General features: G+C 48.2%; 2 protein-coding genes across 2 annotated transcripts; both read right to left on the reverse strand.

Annotated features, from left to right (window-relative positions):
* Positions 1-5,660: 5,660 nt before the first annotated feature.
* LOC117650724 lies at positions 5,661-12,952 on the reverse strand. The gene is made up of 4 exons (XM_034394309.1): positions 12,122-12,952; positions 10,598-10,682; positions 5,808-7,014; positions 5,661-5,716 (listed from the first exon to the last, which is right to left on the reverse strand). Exons 1-4 carry the CDS (start codon positions 12,950-12,952, stop codon positions 5,704-5,706), a joined length of 2,136 nt encoding a protein of 711 aa, XP_034250200.1. The 3' UTR covers positions 5,661-5,703.
* Positions 12,953-12,988: 36 nt separating this feature from the next.
* Positions 12,989-13,921, reverse strand: LOC117651244. The gene is made up of 3 exons (XM_034395068.1): positions 13,810-13,921; positions 13,568-13,743; positions 12,989-13,267 (listed from the first exon to the last, which is right to left on the reverse strand). Exons 1-3 carry the CDS (start codon positions 13,904-13,906, stop codon positions 13,025-13,027), a joined length of 516 nt encoding a protein of 171 aa, XP_034250959.1. The 5' UTR covers positions 13,907-13,921; the 3' UTR covers positions 12,989-13,024.
* Positions 13,922-19,349: the final 5,428 nt, after the last annotated feature.

Here is a 19,349-nt window from a genome sequence, read left to right on the forward strand (position 1 = left end):
TCTGGTCAAGACATTTCCGAAACTGTGCCGCAATCGGGTCCCCGTCACCGGCAACATCCTCAAAACGATTAAATAGGCCTACATTTCAACAAAACCCACTCAATCTTCAAAAAAGGGGCCCGTCCGACTAAAAATTTTTATTCGCCCTGTCGGTAGGTCTGGTCAAGACATTTCCGAAACTATGACGCAATCGGGTCCCCGTCACCGGCAACGTCCTCAAAATCATCAATCAAGAACCTATATAGCCCCAATCCGACTGACTCACTCACTCACTGACTCACTCACTCACTCACTCATAGAAATGTTTGGGGTCAAGGAGTGGTCGTAGAGACTTGCGGTTTTTTCCATTCGATTCCAAATTGTACGGGAAAATTGGGAAAAATCCCAAAACTTCAAAATTCCCAACCGTTTCCGAGCAAACCTACTTAATCTTTAAAAAAAGGGGACCAAATTCCTCACCGTTTCCGAGCAAACCCACTCAATCTTCAAAAATGGGGACCGACCGACTGAAAATTTTTATTCGCCCTATCGGTAGGTCTGGTCGAGACATCTCAGAAACTGTGCCTCTGGTCCCCGTCACCGGCAACATCCTAAAAACGATAAAAAATTGGCCTAAATTCAACAAAATCCACTCAATCTTCAAAAAGGGGGACCGACCGACTGAAAATTTTTATTCGCCCTATCGATAGGTCTGGTCGAGACATTTCCGAAACTGTGCCGCAATCGGGTCCCCGTCACCGGCAACATCCTCAAACCGATTAAATAGGCCCAAATTCAACAAAATCCACTCAATCTTCAAAAAAGGGGACCGACCGACTGAAAATTTTTATTCGCCCTATCGGTAGGTCTGGTCGAGACATTTCCGAAACTGTGCCGCAATCTGCTCCCCGTCACCGGCATTATCCTAAAAATGATATTAAAATAGGCCTAAATTCAACAAAATCCACTCAATCTTCAAAAAAGGGGACCGACCGACTAAAAATTTTTAATCGCCCCATCGGTAGGTCTGGTCGAGACATTTCCGAAACTGTGCCGCAATCGGGTCCCCGTCACCGGCAACATTCTCAAAACGATAAAATAGGCATAAATTTAACAAAATACACTCAATCTTCAAAAAAGGGGACCGACCGACTAAAAATTTTTATTCGCCCTATCGGAAGGTCTGTTTGAGACATTTTTGAAACTGTGCCGCAATCGGGTCCCCGTCACCGGCAACATCCTCAAAACGATTAAATAGGCCTAAATTTAGGCCTAATTTTATCAAGAATATAGCTTCAATCTGACTGACTAACTCACTGACTGACTCACTGACTCACTCACTCATAGAAATGTTTGGGGTCAAGGATTGGTCGTAGAGACTTGCGGTTTTTTCCATTCACCTCTATCCTTGTCAAAGCAGTCTTCAATATTTTCCGGACCGTGTATGCACCCATTGACTGCCACAGTAGCCAATGCTCTACAAGCTATCTATTTGGGCAGTATAAGTAGCTTAATTATACGGTCAAAAGCTGTTAAATGGACCTTTCAAAGAAGCAGTACATTTACTTCCTTAGAAAATTTGCCTTTGGTCACCACGGACTTACTGAAAATACTTCAGCACGCGCCCCACACATGCGGGGGTCTGGGGGCGGAGCCCCCAGCGAGCAGCGCGAGTCACTCTTTATGTAGCCGAAAAACACCTAACAACGGCGAAAAATCGAGTTTTTTTGCAGGCAGATCTCTCCTGCCTTGATGGAAGGGGGGTCTGGGGGGCGGAGCCCCGCAGCCTCGGCAAGTTAAAAAGTTACAAGGGTCAAGATCGTGTAACTTGTAGGTGAAGCAACTCTTTCTAGAATGAAAGGGGGCTGAGGGGCGGAGCCCCCCAGAATGAAACAAGTTAGAAGGAACCGACGATGGACAAGCGAGAGCCTGCCGAAGGCGGGCTAGCGCCGCAGGCCAAGGTAGGTACGCCAGGCGCGGATTGGAGGAACGGGCAGAGAGACATCGCGAAGCCTGTTACGACAAGTCGTGGTGGCCTAAACCTACCTTGTAAATGCTTTTTCACCAGCCAACAGACCGGGCGCTGGAAGTCGAGAAGAAAGAAGCAAGCTGCGTTTAACTCAAGGGGCCTCAATCTGGACGTTGTCAGCTTGGCCGCCGACCAACTGGATGGGTGCGGGGAGCAAACGCCTTGCAGCAACCCCTGCCTCATCCAGTTCCTGGCCGTCTTCTCAGGGCAGGTGCGGGACAGGCTGAACACCATTGCTAATTTTGAAGAAGATCTCTTCCCCCCAACGTAAGTGCCGGGGACCTAATCGTGAAGCCACTATGAAAAAACACTGTTATTGGCTGAGCGATAGCGAACCCCTTTCTCCAGTGGGGTTGACAAGTTTTGTCTGTCCGCGTGTGTGCGTTCGTGTGTGCGTGTGTGCACTTCTCCTCCTTAAGGGAAGTTGCCAAAATTGTGGGTCCTTTTGTGTCTTTGGGCCACAGTTTCCTTATTTTTCGACGTATTGACCTGCGGTTTGATTCCTATGACTGGGCTTCATCTCCCCTGCTATCCCACACACTAACCGAGCATGCAGTCCAAGCATTTTCCTGTCGAAACAGGCTAAAACTGGGCAAAATGTAACTTCCGTGCTGTCCATTGTCCAAAAAGTCCGTGTTCCAAGGCGAACATCTCCTGAACTATTTGTCGGAGAGCAAATCCGCGAACAGCCTTTTGTTCCGTTGGCAACCCTTTATGACACCCTTGGATAGCAATTTCTTCCTGTGACTCTCACCTCCTGCTTTATTGGATGAAAAAATGTCCACCGTGTACTGGTTTTCAAACATCGTCAGCTTTAGTTTCGCGCCTCAGCGCCGAACCTGTAGCGGGAAAAGTTCGGCTCAGCGTCCAGAATCAGCAGCACGGTTTCCTCTTTCCAGCGCGGTAGGTGGATTTTCGCTGGAGGGCTCCATTCCGGCTGGCTAGACCATCGAAGGTAAAAATCCGGCATGTGTCAGGTTTGTGTGTAACATTCCGTGTCATCAATAGCGAGCTTGCTACTCGACCTACCGACTTCAGTCCACCTGGCCATTTTGCGCTTTCACGTCTTTTAAACTTTAGGCGAGACACCTGTTCGATTTGGTGAACGGGTTGGTCCGTTTTCGCGGTTTGTTTGATGATGTAACTTCCGTGCCATGCACATTTTCGGTAACTTCCGTGCCATTCGCCCATGTAAAGTATAGGGGAAAAATCGAAGTGCGAGAAAATCCTGGCCTCCTTCGGAAATGCGTTTAGAATGACCCCTAGAATACAGGAAAAATACTAAAAAAAATTTAGAACGAGATATTTTTTTCATTTTTTTAGGAGCCAAAAGGAGCCACAATTTTGGCAACTTCCCTTAACGGCTCGGCTCACGCGAAATTTCACTATCCTAGCTCAACTGCTTCAGTTATCAAAGCCGAAAAACACCTAAAAACGGCGAAAAATCGAGATTTCTGCAGGTAGATCTCTCCTGTCTTGATGAAAAGGGGGTCTGGAGCCCCTCCCCCCCCCCACCCTCGACAAGTTGAAAAGTTACAAGGGTCAAGACCGTGTAATTTGTAGATGAAGCAACTCCAACTAGCATGAAGAGGGGTCTGGTGGCCAGAGGCCCCCCAGCACGAATCAGAAGTTACCGTTTTTACCGTGCTCGTGCGACGCCGATACGATAGCGAGGCGGCTGGAGCGTGACTGCCCTCTGCGGCCTCCCGACACACTGACCGACCGGGTCCCGCCTAGCGCAGCCGCTGTGTTGTCACTTCTCGGGTCCGCGTCCGAGAACGCAGACGCCAACGAGATAGAAGGAAAGGGTTCGCAATGAAATTTGCGCCGTGTCAAAAGTAATTTGACGCAAGCGCAAGCATGATAGAAAACAGGACCTCAGCACGAAACCTGTTAAGTACTTTCGTTGCAGGATACGGAGACAAACCTTTGTAATGCGAAGATAAACCGCGTTCGCTTTTGGCCGTCTCCTTCGAAATATGGGACATTTCTTCGGAAGACACTTATAGTGTACTGTCGGGCCGAAGGCAGGCACTCCCAACGTGCCGGCTGCTTTTCTCACGGTGAGGCCATGTTTCAAGTGGATCCACTCTCATTCGTGGCCTTCGTTTCACCATTGTCTCTGCGTCGCGTATTGTCCCTGACCACAGAGTTAGACAAAGAGAGACAGAGAGAGAGAGAGAGACAGACAGAGAGAAAGAGAGGGACACACAGAGAGAGTGAGACACAGAGAGAGAGAGACAGAGAGACACACAGAGAGAGAGAGAGAGAGAGAGAGAGAGAGAGAGAGGGAGAGAGTGTGTGAGAGAGAGAGTGAGAGAGTTATTCAGACGCAGCCGTGCCGTGTCGAGATTGAAACAAATAGGAGGAAGGGGGCCGGTGACGCTGGCTCAGCTTGAGTGGGCGTCAAGGCCAGCCGGGCCGGACAAACACTGCGCAGTGGAATATTTCTGACTATGGAGGCCTCAGACGTTCAAACGATATAGTGCTGCCGAAATGACGAAGCCAAATGGGTGTATGCGTGTGCTGAGTATGTAAGAGGCAGAACGAGGACTAAAATTTTGTGCGAGTGTCGTGACTTCAGGAAAGTTTTAATTTTGTAGGAATTTTGGTCATCTGTTCATGTTATACTAAACCCACGTTAGTGTCACATTCATTGGAATAACGTAACACATTGTCACATGCCACAACATTTGAAATCTGACTTCCGATTTAAAACGTCATTTTTTTTTAATTTCATGTCCCATGTATTTGGACCCGACAACTCTTTCTAATTAGTGTCGTTCAATCGATCTACGGTCTACCTTCCAATGGGCGTTATGGATAGACTTTTGGCACGTAAGTATTGTTATATTTGTGCAGGTTAGGGTGGGTCGAAAATCCCAGAATTAAGCGGCGTATGGTTTTATTTGCAGTTGACCATATTAGAAAAGAGATCCCGCAATGCTGGGGTCTGGTGACGTCACCTTCCATCTCTTTGGAGGCACCAAACTTGGGTCTAATAGTGAAAAATGGCATTTTTGGCCTTACAGGGACCAAACCATGGATCGCCCAGGATGCGGCTATCTCGCGATGGGTGCGGAATATGTTCCTTTTAGTACAGGAAAGTTAGATATCCACCGGGAAAAAATTGCAAACAAAGCATGTGAGGTATCGTTGGAAAGGGCATGAGCTCTGGAACCGAACGGCGTAAAAATCCACCAAATCCACTTTGGGCGTTCCGAACAGTTTTGAACAGAAGTTGAACATGTTGTACATTTTTGGAACGTGCGTAGTTTCTAAACCGTTCGACCGATTGTGATGCGCGGCACACCGTTGAACGCGGAATGAAACGCCCTTTCTGCCGGTATAAGGTTTGTGTGGGTTAAAGTTTGACTAAGTGTGCCAAAAATGGCCTCAAACTCAAAAAAGTGAATTTCCTTTCTGCCATAAAAGTGTTCAAAGCCAATTTGGTCAAGAAAAAGTGAGAAAATGCGAAAATGTTCTCCAGCAAACGTTGTAGCGCGTACTTTTCTCTACAAAATAAACACCAACTTGTCAATTGTAAGTTTATTCATCAAGGTGAGAGGCTGGTCGCCGCCTGGCCGCCCGTCGCCGCGCCTCCCGACGCCGCGCCGCCCGTCGCCGCGCCGCCCGGCCGCTCGCCGGAGCCCCCTGCCCGCCGCATCATCACCTTGCCTGCTCTGTCCTCCTCGTCACAGCTGCATCCTGCCAACATACATTCTGGGTCAATTTTTGTTTCCAAAGGGCTTAACCCCTCCCCCCCCGCAGGAAATGTTAAGATTTCTGCGTTACGTACACCTCCGGGTCATCTGGATCTGCTTCGAGTTGTTCTGCAACGTCCTCCTCGGCGACGGCGTTGCCACACGCGTGCCCCGAACAGTTGCACATGGTGGTGCACTTGTTTGGCCTGCAGGGGCATCGGTTACCGCAATCTGAGCTGCAACTGCAGTATGCCATTTTTAAGAGGAATTCAGGCGCTGTAGGCTTCAAAGTTGGAACTGGATACAGCCGTCCGGATTGTTGGTCTTGGGACCAACCCCACTCTTCTGGTCTTAACTTCATTCCCAGCCAGTCTTGGACCTGCAGATAGACTCGCAGTGCATGCTGGTGTGCCGCTTCGGACGTGGGTGGGAAGGACGCCATCTCGAATCCTTTTTGAACCTTTCCAGGATCTTGGCGAGCGACAGTTCTTTGGTACAGAACGTGTCTCAGCGTGTTCAGGTTTCTCTCTTGCCTCGCTCCATACAGCTTCAGAAGGAACTTCTCGCCGATCCGCTGAACTTCTTGTTGGTCCAAATTGGCTTCATTGAATCGACGCAGTTCATTCCGGTCCGCGCTGTTGCAGTCTTTTATCTTCTTCCACACTGTTACTTTGCCTTTCTTGAAAATTGAAGAAGTTGTGTCGCAACCCGACACAGCGTGCGCAAAGAGCACTAATCCTGAAAGGCCTGCCTCGTTCAGTTTTGTCTGTATACACACAGAACTGTAGATTTTCGCCTGCTGCGCTGTTTTGCCAGGAACGAGAAGGAGTACATCAGAATCCGGAGGACTCAACGCTATTAAAAGAGCCAGTAGGTCGGTGTCTTCTCCAACAATCACCGAACGAGGTCGCTGAACAGCTGTGCGCACGATTGTGGTGTCGGCGTCACTCTCGGCTCGAACGACGTGGATGGAGTGTTTCTGAAGTTGAGCTGACAGCAAAGCAATGAAGCTGTTCTTGTTCTTCTCGTTGCTGAGAAACTTTTGCTGGCTGTGTGTGCAAGTGACACTGCCCTGAACTACAGTGTCTGGACAGTAGTTTTTCACGCTCCGTCGCAGTCGTTCCTCGTCCTTCGTAGAGTTCTGCAGGTAGCCGTCGAATACGACACATATTGACTCGGAATCTCCGTACTGCCTTTGTAAGTAGCCGAGATAGTCTTCACAGATTGAGTTGAAGGTTGCTTGCGCCTTCCAAACAACCTTGTGTAAGAGAGCAGTTCTCGCGAAATGGTTAAATTTGGGCCCTGAAACTTTTTGAAAAAAAGTTCAATTGAAACCGGGTTTTTTGCATTTATCTTGTTAAGAACATCACTAGGGATCATGGATTCATCGGGGCGAACTATCACCCCAATAATATAGGAAATATCGCAATTTTAATTTTTTTGCCGTCCACGGAAATTACACAGCCTCAGAAACTGTCCACGGAAATTACATTTTAATGGGCCCTTAGAATAGGTGCGATACGAACGCAAACGCCTAGCAGTTTAGGCAGCTCCCTGCACATCTGTGCATTCTGGTTCCATGTTGCGTACCTCACAATAAAATTTCGGGCTAGACCACAATTTGATCGTATGCCGTTTCGGGCCCGACACATGCCCGCGTGCACTGCCAAACGGGACACGGCCGTCCTTACTGGGGTGCCACGTGATACTCGCGGAGAAGAACCTCGTGCGGCTACAAGGTCCCACTCGTAGTGTGACCAGTATGTGACGAGGTGTACATTTCGCCCCCCCCCCCCATGGGGGGGGGGCACCCTAGTACAGCCTCTTTGAGCAGGACTGGGTCCGGTGTCCACCTCTCCCGGCTTAATTCCCTTGTCTCGGGAACAACTGTGAATTCATTTTCTTCTGACCACGGTTGCATAGTGTTTACCTCCCAGGCGGTACCTCTCACACTTGGCAAATGATGGGCCCTAGAGTGGACAACGGAGGAAAGTTTCTCTTGATCAGTTCCTGCGTGTCTATGTTCGGAAAATATTAAGTAATGGGTGCGATCAGTTGAGGAAAAGTTGATCGGCGGGTCGAGACAGCGGCCCGCTCGCGGTGCGGTCTATTTAGCCCTCCTGGAAGCATATCTGGCACCCACGTTTACTAACCTATTCGGAAAGATTTCTTTTTGAGTTTGAGGAACAGATTGCTGCAATTTATTCGATAAACTGGGTCTTAGCATTCGAACGGAAAGCTTAGGAAAAACGTCATGTTGCTTAACATATCGGTCATGTTAAGTCCACCGCAAGTCTTAAATGGTCAGCTAGATCCCAAAATACAGCGAGACTATTTTTCGCAAGACATTAAGCTTTCGGTTAAGCTTTCCGATCTGAATAATCAACGTTGAACGGTTTCACTGACTCGCAGCCACAACTGTCAAGGCAGTATGCCGGCCGCGCCGAACAAAGCAGCATAAAACCGCTTGGTTGTCCAGAAAATACAGTGTTTGACCAATCTGATGAGTGGAGTCGAAAGCTTAGACTCTTGCAAAAAGTCGGCTCGCTGCTCGTTTGGGTCCATTTTGTGACTTGCGGCGGGTTTGACCTGATGGATGTTGTGTTAAACTACGCCACGACTTTCCTCAGCTTGCCTTCCCATTCCCCATGCCCATTTCCCTCCAGGATGGCCTTCCCTCCATAAAAGAGGTTTAAAACAGAAAAATATCGACATACTTTAGAGCTGAGGCCCCTTGCGAGGCCAAAATCACGTGAAACGCAACGAAAACCTCATTTTGTCCACGGAAATTACAGTCCACGGAAATTACATTATTGCATAAAATGGGGTGTACAAGCCAAACCAGAAGTGCCACCGGAACCAAAATTTTACTGGAACAACTTGTCCACAAGGCAAACACACAAGGATTGGTTCGCAATCAAAATTTTGAATGGTCTGCAAGCAATGGGTGGAACGGAAATTACACTTATTGCTTGCTAGGCCAATTTTTTCGCCGCTTTGGAACTTATTTAACTTTATATTTTCCGTTCTAATGGTGCCACATTACTCCGCCACTTTGCAAATTGTGTAGAAAGAATGCACCAACAATATGAGAAAAGTTTCAGAACGGTCGCACATAAGGTAGAAAAACCGTCCCAAAAAAACCGATTTTAGACTTTTTGAATTTTAGTTGTGGAAGACAATTTTCGGAATCATCTTGTGTCTGCAAATTTTACCCGAGAGATACGTTCTACACGTCAAAACGTAGCCTCACTTGCGTAGAACAAAATGCACTTAGCGAAAGTGATTTCTCATACTCCTTCGGGCTGTAGTAGAGGCGGGAAGCCCCAAATCTGGAGCGTAGGACATCAAAAAGTGTCCACGGAAATTACATTCTAAGGTAAAACTTGCAATTTAACGGTGGAAGGAGGCAAAATTTCATCTTGATGAGAGTTGAACCTTGTCCGCAAGGTCAAAAAACATAAAGGTAGGAAAAGACCCGGTTAAAATCGACTTAAGGTTGGAAGAACCAGAGAGAGGACACGAAATTATCACATCTCGCGAGAACTGCTCAAGAGAAAGCCGCCGTCGATAGTGAAGTTCGGCAAACCAGGTAGCATTGTGGGCTCCGAGTACTTTTCCAGCACCGGAATTAGTTGGCTCTTTGTCCCTTTCCTCATGAACAGGTCGGCAAAGAGTGCTGGCGGGCGAACAGCAAGCTCATGGGAGAGACACTCCGCTAACTCCTGCGTGCTGCTTTCCTCGCTGTCCGTCGCTCTCCTCCTTTGATCTAGGAGACAGAGCATTCGATGGAAAAGTAAGTTAGGGTTCAGAGAAACAACCACGTCTGGATCGGAAGACAGCATCCGCCCCATCGCTGCAAGGGTGACGACCTTTGCTGAACGACGCAGTTTCACAGTGCCAAAGGTTTGCCCAACCATCCTCTGGACTTCCCTTGCGCCACACTCTTCTGCCTGGTCGCAGTTTACCCGTGAATCACCTATAAGTCCAGTAGAAAGGGAAACAAGAAGCTCGGGTGGCTTTTCGAGAAATGAATGAGACTTGAACCATTCGAGAAACTTTTCATGATCTTTCTCATCGCGGTTCCTCCTTGACTCCCTCAGTTCCACATGCTGCTCGCTGGACGCCATCCGCACTCCTGTCACTTCTTCCAGGGCTTCATGAAGCTGTTGAGTGGCAGGCAGAGCATGAATCCACCTGGCTATTGTTGCCTCAGAAAAACCCCGACCTTGAGTAAGTCCACCGCTGGTTTTTGGCCCGTCCCGTTCATTTTTTGTAAAAAAATGACGGAGGGACGGGCATATAGTATGATCCCTGCTGTGCGTCCGTCCGTCCGTCCGTTCGTCCGAGGACTTCCCGTGGTCCGATCTTGACCAAATTTGGTATGCAGCCTCCTTGGGTGACCCTAAGAACCGCCCGGTGGCAGCAAATCCGATCCGAGCCCCGGGGGCGCTGCTGCAGGTGCATCATGGTCTACATGGGGTCGAGGAGGATCTCGGCAACGGATGCAGCTAGGAGGGCATGTAGGGGTATTTTTGGAATCGGGGCGACGAGAAAAAAACAATGGTGCCAGTTTCCAGCGAATCGGAGAAGTTCGGACCCGGGTTCAAATCCCAGCGGGGTATTTTTTGAATATTCTTTTTATTCGAGTTTTTGCATTGTTTCTGATGTTTTTAAGGGTGCTGATGACGAAAATGACATTAATTTTAACCCCAGATTCAGGTTCTAATTCCGTCGGGGTCAACCATTGGTGAAATTCGTACGTTTCTTAATGTACGGGACGGGCCAAAGTTGCCGATGTATATCGCTACTTTTCCTGTTATCATGCTCCGCATGAGGACCTGTTCAATGGTCAGATCTGTCCACAGACCAGACCAGAACTTACTGGTTCTTCGGATAGCAAAGTATGACTTCACAACGAACTTGTCGTAGTCCTCCACGCTCATTCTGGACTCCAGCTGTGACATTTGCTGCAAGTAAAGAGGCACTGTTCTCCCATAGTTCAGATGTCCAGCTGCATGAAGATACGGCAACATCTGCCTCACGGTTAGGGTGGTCCAAAAAAAAATGAAGTTGCTCGGATCGTCCAACGCCGCCCGGATTTGGATTCTACATCGAAAAATACAAAATACGTGTTTTTTCCTTTTTCGAAAAAATGATTTTTAGGACCTCCGCAGAGCCCTTAAAGTTTTTAACAGTGCCATTCATAGGAAAAAATCGTAACTTGGTCATTTTTTGACCGATTTTCAAAAAAGAAACGGGGATTTGTTCGTTTTTGAATGCTTATTACGAAAACAAATATGCCTATTCCTCTTTTTGGTTTGCCTAACTTTCAGGGGCAAAAAATGACTAAATTTCGGCCCGAATTGGCAAGAGTTTCAGTTTGTAGGCCGCTGCAGCCACTCCAAGTCCACCCTGTCAGCATGGCAAAGTGCCCCTACCACTAGGCAAGCCCCATGAACAGAATTGGGGTGCCGAGTGCAATTTGCCTACCTCCCAGGGGCATCAAATTGTGGATTTTTTCGAAATTCTATAATAGTGGCTTTTGGGGGCTTCTGGGCACTCAGATGGGCACCCTTTTACATTTTTGGTACCCCACACGTGACATAACGTTATGGACGTTGCTGACGCGAGGGACCGCAAACCACGCAAGGCCAAAAGAAAAGCCATCAAAATAAAGGAATTTTCAAAATTTTCACGTTTTTCTGTCCTGAGGGGTTTATGCATGGGGTTTGCTCAACAGTCCTTTCCCTATTTTTTGTTCTTATCACGTAGTGCGGGTACCGAACCGTTGAAAGGGTGCCCATCTGAGTGCCCAGGGGCCCAAGAGACATCACTTTTGGAAGTTTCGGAAAAAATCCCCCAATTTGATGCCTCTGGGAGGTAGGCAAATCGCACTCGGCACAGAAATTTCTGTTCATGGGGCTTGCCTAGTGGTAGGGGCCCCCCGCCATGCTGACAGGGGGGTTTTGGGAACGGTTTGTAGGGGCCCTACAAACTGAAACTCTTGCCAATTTGGGCCAAAATTTAGTCATTTTTTGCCCTGAAATTTAGGAAAACCCAAAAAAAGGGGTGGGCATTTTTTTTTCGTAATAAGCATTAAAAAACGAACAAATCCCAGTTTCGTTTTTGAAAATCGGTAAAAAAAGGACTAATTTTAGGGTTTTTTTCCTTTTAATAGCACTTTTTAAAAACTTTGAGGGCTCTGCGGAGATCCTAAAAATCATTTTTTCAAAAAAGGAAAAAAAACACTTTTTTCGTATTTTTCGATGTAGAATCTAAACCCGGGGCGGGGGTTGGGACGATCCGAGCAACTTCATTTTTTTTGGACCACCCTACTCACGGTGTACAGGTGCAGATGCCAGTCTCCTGCCCGCTCTGCTCTGATAAACAGACGCATGAGACTCACTTGCTTAAAATATTGAACCCACAACCTTCCAGTTCGTCCTCGTTCCGCTGCCGTTGATAATTTCTCCTCCATTGTTGTCACCAGCTTCTGGACGGCACCACTGTCTTCCGGGTTCAGCTGCTTGTCTAAAGCTTGCTGGTACACTGAACAAAGCTCTTTGATGTCATCAGTATGCATGGCCCTTTCGCCTAAAGTTTCGTCCTCAAGGAGCAATGTAGCAATGGCTTGCTGAGTGAGTGAATGGGCACGCCATGCTCTGGAATACGCGTGCCCTGAAATCATGTGACTGACAGCACATTTGCCATAGACAGTCTGCCACAGTTCTTCCAGCCCGCTGCCTGCCATGGTGTGGCCTACAGCCCCCATGTAAGACACAAACATGTGGAATCCACCTTCCCGCGGAGTTACTGCTTTTAAAGGGCCGTTCGGTTCTTCGGCTAGCACGAGGTCAACTGCTTTCACGTACAAAGGCTGGTCAAAAGTTACAAGGCAGTGCTGATTTCTTTTCGCTGCATCCTCTGCGGAATATCTCAGGACAGAATAAATTGTTGTCGGCTTTGACGGTGGGAGATTAAGGAAGGGAAGAGGCAACACAGAGGAAACTTCGTAGTTTTGGAGATTTTCCGTCAGCATCGTCATGAAACCACTCCAGCCTGGGGGAGTCTCTGCCAAACCAATGAACTGCCCGGCAAGCCACAACATGTCTGCCGACTTTGCGGACAGAAGACTTTCGCTCTGAAATTCTCCGATCTCTTCTATGCGCAGCTTAGCAAGGCCCTGTTTGCTTGAGCTCTGTGGATAGCACACTGGAATTGAAGCGAGTGCCTTCATGTCACTTGACTGAACAGCCTGCTTTCCCCTTGGAATCGCCGCTGGAGTGTCGACAGCAGAGGCGGGCGTGATTCAGCGGACGCCTCCCATGGCATGGAAAGTCCCCAGGCCATCCAGGGTGCGGATGTTGAAGTCTGCGTTGTCAAACACGTACTGCACGAACGCGCTGTCTTCAATGGCAGGCCTTCCGTGGTGTACCGCTGATGTCTCGTAGTCGACTGCCTCCTGGTAGCTGGCGCAGAGTCCCAGTGCGTGCAGGACGTCAACGAGGGCACGGGACGCGTACCGACGGTGCAGCCAGACAGCAAGGCCGACCTGCCACATTCGCATTTAATTAGCAAAAGTTAAAACCTAGTGGAATGCACGAACGCTGGACCCCCAAGGCGTCTCTACTCCGCGCGTCATAGATTCTAGCAGTCCCGGGCCAACAATCTCCTTTGGTGTCTAGACCCCTCGCGGAAAACTGCAGTCACAGAGTATTTCCGGCGCCCTGCAAAACTGCTGTCACAGAGTATTCCCGCAGCCCCCTGGCAACAATATCCTTTGGTGTCTAGACCCCCCGCGCAAAACTGCAGTCGCAGAGTATTTCCGACCGAGGGAAGGCCAAAAATTTACCTGCATCGGCGACACAAAGGACCTGGGCCTTGTCTCTGCAATGATGGCCTCCTCCAGCGTCCTGCACACCGCCTTCGCGCGCCGCATGTTTCCAGACCTTCCCTTGCAGACGACGTCCTCGACGAGCGTCTGCAGTGTCGGCGGGATGACGTTGTCGCCGCAGCCGCGCAGGTCGTCTACGTGGACGGCAAAATCAGGACAGAGTTCATGATATGGACTTGAAGCCTCGCCTTGCCACTGACCTGGTGTTGGATATCTGGACGTGTCGTACGGCTGGGCTCTGATGTCCTCCCGGATGATTGCTGCCGCTGCCTTGACGATTCTGATCCTCTCCTCCATCGGGCTCTTGCGCCTCTGTTCGTACCAGTTTTGATGGAGGATTTTCGCTGCAGTACCGCGGAAGCCACCAGAGTCTGTTTGCTCGGAAGAGTTGTCACGCAAATTGCCTCAGTTGCCTCGTACTTTGCCTTCCATTTCTGAATCAGGTATTTGTCCGTAAAAGTTTCAGATAGGGGGCACAATTCTTTGATTTTTAACTGCAGTTCTTTGGGCGTGAACTGACATTCGTCAGATGTTTCCAGGAACCGACAAAGTGCACGAAAGCCCTGCTCTTTCCCGTCATCGAGCGGTCTTCCTGGAGTTTTGTCACTGAGTGGCGCGCCGGAGCCGCCGGAGCCTGTACGGTTGCTGCCCACCGGTGGCGTGGGTGCAGGAATACTACATCTTTTTGCACGAAAGTTAATGTAGCACTGTCGATGATAGAGGGCCCCTCGGCAGCCACCAAGTAAAAAACGGCGTTGATTCGGTCAGTAACTTCTTGGCCCCATGCGTCCTTTCGGTTGACTGCCACGGAGCGCATTGAATCGTGAACAGTGAGAGTGGCCACTGTACTCACAGGGTTTCTATCTGGATGCTTCAGGCGTTGTTCCAGTGGCGGGCAAGGCGAACCGCACACGACGCAGTGGGTCTTGTAGTCGAAAGGCTCCGACAGAGATGCCCACAGGTTCGGCTTTCGGCACGCTCCGCGCTTCAGTTCAGCAGCAATGATCTTCTCGTTGGTGTATCTCTTGCGGCATGCGTTGTGAACAGTTACTGCCTCGACGCCGGCGAGTAGCTTGGCCACGTTATCCCTCCATTTGCGGCTGCACTCTACTAATTTTGATAGCCCCCGAGTGACGGTGACTATGTCACTCCCAAGGACCTCCCCACACAAAAGGCATGTTGAATTTTCTATGGTACGAAACAAAAAAAAACTTTTAAAAAAACGCGTTGTGCGCGGTTGTGCGCGAGGCGCGGGTTGGAACTGAGACCCTTTGCTTCCTATTGTTGCCAAAAAAACAGCCCGCGCGCCGCGCCAGGCGGCACACAGTGATGCAAAACCGAAAAAAGTCGCGCAAAATAATAGAGTGCCCTGATCACTGCCAATTTTCAGGCTGTGGGGTTTTGAGGGTCGCTGACCTCATTCCTGAGGAAATTCAACGTATGCGACCACTACAGGGGCGGATCTAGGAATGTTGAAGGGGGGTTACACTGTAACGCTGCGCTTGATCACTGCCAAATTTTGTGCAAAGATGTTTAAAGGGTCGCCGACATTATTTTTGAAAGGATGGACATGTGCGACTACCACAGCAGGGCCGGAGCTTTAGTAGTTTAGGGGGTAACACTGTTACGCTGTGCTTTATCACTGCCAAATTTTGTGAAACGAAGTGTTTAGGGTCGCTGACTTCTTTTCTGAAGAGATTGAACGTGTACAACCACCACAGGGTAGGAACTAAAGCTGGAACTTAAGGAGAAACGATTATGGTTAAGTTCGGGAAATGGAAGTTGACCAGTCATTTGTGACAAAGCCGCGACTTTGGAGTCGATTCTTTCGAAAAGCGCAACTTTTCGCAACCTGACACCATACAGACCTTAAAGTAGGCCCCAGGTTCTACCATGTGGCTGTGGCTGACCGGTTCGCAAGTGTTCGCAACTCGACTTATTCCACTTCAAAATCAACAAAAATGGCAAATTCGGCTATTATTTTACGGCGAATATTTGGTGACTGAGAGCTTTGCCGTTAATTATAGCAATTGAAGCGGATTTCTTGAACCCTCAGCTTTCCAAATACATACAACATGTTACACTTTGTTCTGCAAATGCCGCCACAACGAACAGTTTTCGCACCGCATGTCGCTCTATTTGGTTTTTACATCAAATTGCTCTATTTCAGCGCCATAAAAAGATAGGCCTACCCATTTTGTGGCAGAAAAGAGTTCCGCCACCATGTAGTTCGATCTTTTCTGCGCTCAAAAACGTCAGTCCCTTTAGGGATGGACTAAATCAACGAAAAGTGCTTTTTGCGCGACTTTTTACCGTTTTGCATCACTGTGCGGCAGTGGGTGGCAGTGGGCTGCAGTTCTCCGCCCGGCGGCCGGGCCGGGCAGCGCCCCCTGAGCCGCGCGGCGTGCAGTGGTTTGCGGCGGGCGGCATAGCCACTTTATTAAGGGGGGACATCACTCCAAAAACAGTGCTTTTGTAAAAACGCCACAAAAACCAAACGGAAAGAGAAAAATTGTTCATATTTCAAGTATTTCAAGAACCTATAAAGCCCCAATCCGACTGACTCACTGACTGACTCACTCACTCACTCACTCACTCACTCACTCACTCATAGAAATGTTTGGGGTGAAGGAGTGGTCGTAGAGACTTGCGGTTTTTTCCATTCGATTCCAAATTTAATGGGAAAATTGGGAAAAATCCCAAAAGTTGAAAATTCCTCACCGTTTCCGAGAAAACCTACTTTATCTACAAAAAAGGGGAACAAATTTCTCACCGTTTCCGAGCAAACCTACTCAATCTTCAAAAAAGGGGACCGACCGACTAAAAATTTTTATTCGCCCCATCGGTAGGCCTGGTCGAGACATTTCCGAATCTGTGCCGCAATCCGGTCTCCGTCACTGGCAACATCCTAAAAACGATATAATAATATATAAAAATAGGCCTAAATTCAAAAAAACCCACTCAATCTTCAAAAAAGGGGACCGACCGACTGAAAATTTTTATTCGCCCCATCGGTAGGTCTGGTCGAGACATTTCCGAAACTGTGCCGCAATCGGGTCCCCGTCACCGGCAGCATCCTCAAAAACGATAAAATAGGCCCAAATTCAACAAAATCCACTCAATCTTCAAAAAAGGGGACCGACCGACTGAAAATTTTTATTCGCCCCATCGGTAGGTCTGGTCGAGACATTTCAGAAACTGTGCCGCAATCGGGTCCCCGTCACCGGCAACATCCTCAAAAACGATTTAATAGGCCTGAATTCAATAAAATCCACTCAATCTTCAAAAAAGGGGGCCGACCGACTAAAAAATTTTTATTCGCCCCATCGGTAGGCCTGGTCGAGACATTTCCGAAACTGCGCCGCAATCGGGTCCCCGTCACCGGCAACATCTTCAAAAACGATTAAATAGGCCTAAATTCAACAAAATCCACTCAATCTTCAAAAAAGGGGACCGACCGACTGAAAATTTTTATGCGCCCCATCGGTAGGTCTGCTCGAGACATTTCCGAAACTGGGCCGCAATCGGGTCCCCGTCACCGGCAACATCCTCAAAAACGATTAAATAGGCCTAAATTCAACAAAATCCACTCAATCTTCAAAAAAGGGGACCGACCGACTAAAAATTTTTATTCGCCCCATCGGTAGGCCTGGTCGAGACATTTCCGAAACTGGGCCGCAATCGGGTCCCCGTCACCGGCAACATCCTCAAAAACGATTAAATAGGCCTAAATTCAACAAAATCCACTCAATCTTCAAAAAAGGGGACCGACCGACTAAAAATTTTTATTCGCCCCATCGCACAGTGGGCGGAAAGACCACTTTTGACGGGAAAAAGTCATTACAACCGAATTACTCGTCCGAAAAACATCATTCATCCGTATTCTATGTTTTTGGGGTCGCTGATTCTAAATCTGATCATACTTCGAACTTTTCAGGGGCGGATCCGGAGATATAAGGGGGGTAGATTTTAATTTTGGAGCAATCCGCGCTAAAACTCCGTACTCTGGGTTTTTGGGGTCGCTTAATCCAAATCTGCCCATGTCTTAAATTTTTCTGGGGCACATCCAGTGATACAAGGGGGGTAAATTTTATTTTCCGAGCATACCGCGTCAAAACGTCCCATATCAGTTTTCAAGGGTCACTGATCCTAAATCTAGCCATGTTTCGAACTTTGCAGGGGCAGATTCTGTGAATCAAGGTGGGTGACTTTAATTTTTCAAGGTTTATTCAAGGATTAAGAGGGTCATTATCATCATCCTGATTCTAAATCTGGCCATTTTTCGATTTTTCTATGGACGGATAGTATTAATTTACTGTATAATTTACTAAATCAACAGCGTAGGCCCCCTATTGTGGCAACAGTTTTTATTGCGTTTCTTCTTCTACTTCTAATACAAGGCAACGACACGTTACAAGCCAAGCTACAGCACTGATCGACTCCAAACGCGTCATTGGTCCAGTTGTGTCGCCCCGATTCCGAATATACCCATATTTGCTGTCCTAAGTCGACAACACTGAAAAATCATTGTACAAGGGGAGGGGGCGCAGGGGGAGGGGGGAAGTGGGAGTGAACGGGAGGGGGGGGAAAGGGAGGGGGCCGGAGGCGGGAGGGGAATGCCCTGAGACGACCTATGCGATTGACATGCGTCGGGACCCGTTTTTTCGTACGCAAGCTCACACAAATCGAGCCATAAACTTCGGAAGGGCAGCTATGGGCAGCTAATTCTTTTTCCCTCCGAGAGAGCACTCTTTGCGGCCCCAAATGAACCTAGAGCGAGCGCGGGGCAACTTGAGGCTTTTTATGCCGCCCAAGGGAACTTTGGAATTTTGTGTTTTGTGACATGCAAATTTCAAACGGCCGTAGTTTTGTCAATTATACTCGAAATTACAATCCGAGGACAGTTTTGGAATCCTCGTGAATTGCAATTTTTAAAAACATCCGGGTTGTAAAATTAGATCTAAAACTGACTCAGTAAACGCAGCGAATGTATGCGCTTTTTGTTGCGATATTTCTAAGCGAATAGATACCTGTGACTTACAAGCCTTCTATGAGAAAAACGAAAAGACGCATGATAAAAACAAAGGCAGATTTGGATTCGGCACACTTTTTTGAGCTAGGAAAGTGCATTTATTAGAATCTTCATAAGGGTTGCGGAACCCGACTTTTTCCCGTCAAAAGTGGTCTTTCCGCCCACTGTGCATCGGTAGGCCTGGTCGAGACATTTCCGAAACTGCGCCGCAATCGGGTCCCCGTCACCGGCAACATCTTCAAAAACGATTAAATAGGCCTAAATTCAACAAAATCCACTTAATCTTCAAAAAAGGGGACCGACCGACTGAAAATTTTTATGCGCCCCATCGGTAGGTCTGCTCGAGACATTTCCGAAACTGGGCTGCAATCGGGTCCCCGTCACCGGCAACATCCTCAAAAACGATTAAATAGGCCTAAATTCAACAAAATCCACTCAATCTTCAAAAAAGGGGACCGACCGATTAAAAATTTTTATTCGCCCCATCGGTAGGTCTGGTCGTGACATTTCCGAAACTGTGCCGCAATCGGGTTCCCGTCACCGGCAACATCTTCAAAACGATGAAATGGGCCTAAACTGAACAAAATACAACCGTTTCCAAGCAATAAAAGCCATGTAATATATTGCGTCTTAAACCTGGCCGGAGAAATCTGTAGAAATCAGAAATGAAAGACGCAAAAGAGGCCCATTAGTTTGGCCTTCGGCCAC

The sequence above is a fragment of the Thrips palmi genome, unplaced genomic scaffold (genome assembly GCF_012932325.1).
Source record: "Thrips palmi isolate BJ-2018 unplaced genomic scaffold, TpBJ-2018v1 HiC_scaffold_5, whole genome shotgun sequence".
Classification (NCBI taxonomy): domain Eukaryota; kingdom Metazoa; phylum Arthropoda; class Insecta; order Thysanoptera; family Thripidae; genus Thrips; species Thrips palmi.

What these genes read in the sequence shown, in the direction of transcription:
- LOC117651244 (XM_034395068.1), bottom strand. Translation starts at nt 13,906, where the DNA reads ATGGAGGAGAGGATCAGAATCGTCAAGGCAGCGGCAGCAATCATCCGG. An exon ending in GTCCAGATATCCAACACCAG is followed by an intron (nt 13,744 to 13,809) that starts GTCAGTGGCAAG and finishes CCGTCCACGTAG; the next exon opens with ACGACCTGCGCGGCTGCGGC. An exon ending in CCTTTGTGTCGCCGATGCAG is followed by an intron (nt 13,268 to 13,567) that starts GTAAATTTTTGG and finishes CGAATGTGGCAG; the next exon opens with GTCGGCCTTGCTGTCTGGCT.
- LOC117650724 (XM_034394309.1), bottom strand. Translation starts at nt 12,952, where the DNA reads ATGAAGGCACTCGCTTCAATTCCAGTGTGCTATCCACAGAGCTCAAGC. An exon ending in GGGTTCAATATTTTAAGCAA is followed by an intron (nt 10,683 to 12,121) that starts GTGAGTCTCATG and finishes CTTTACTTGCAG; the next exon opens with CAAATGTCACAGCTGGAGTC. An exon ending in CTTTGCTATCCGAAGAACCA is followed by an intron (nt 7,015 to 10,597) that starts GTAAGTTCTGGT and finishes AAAAAGTTTCAG; the next exon opens with GGCCCAAATTTAACCATTTC.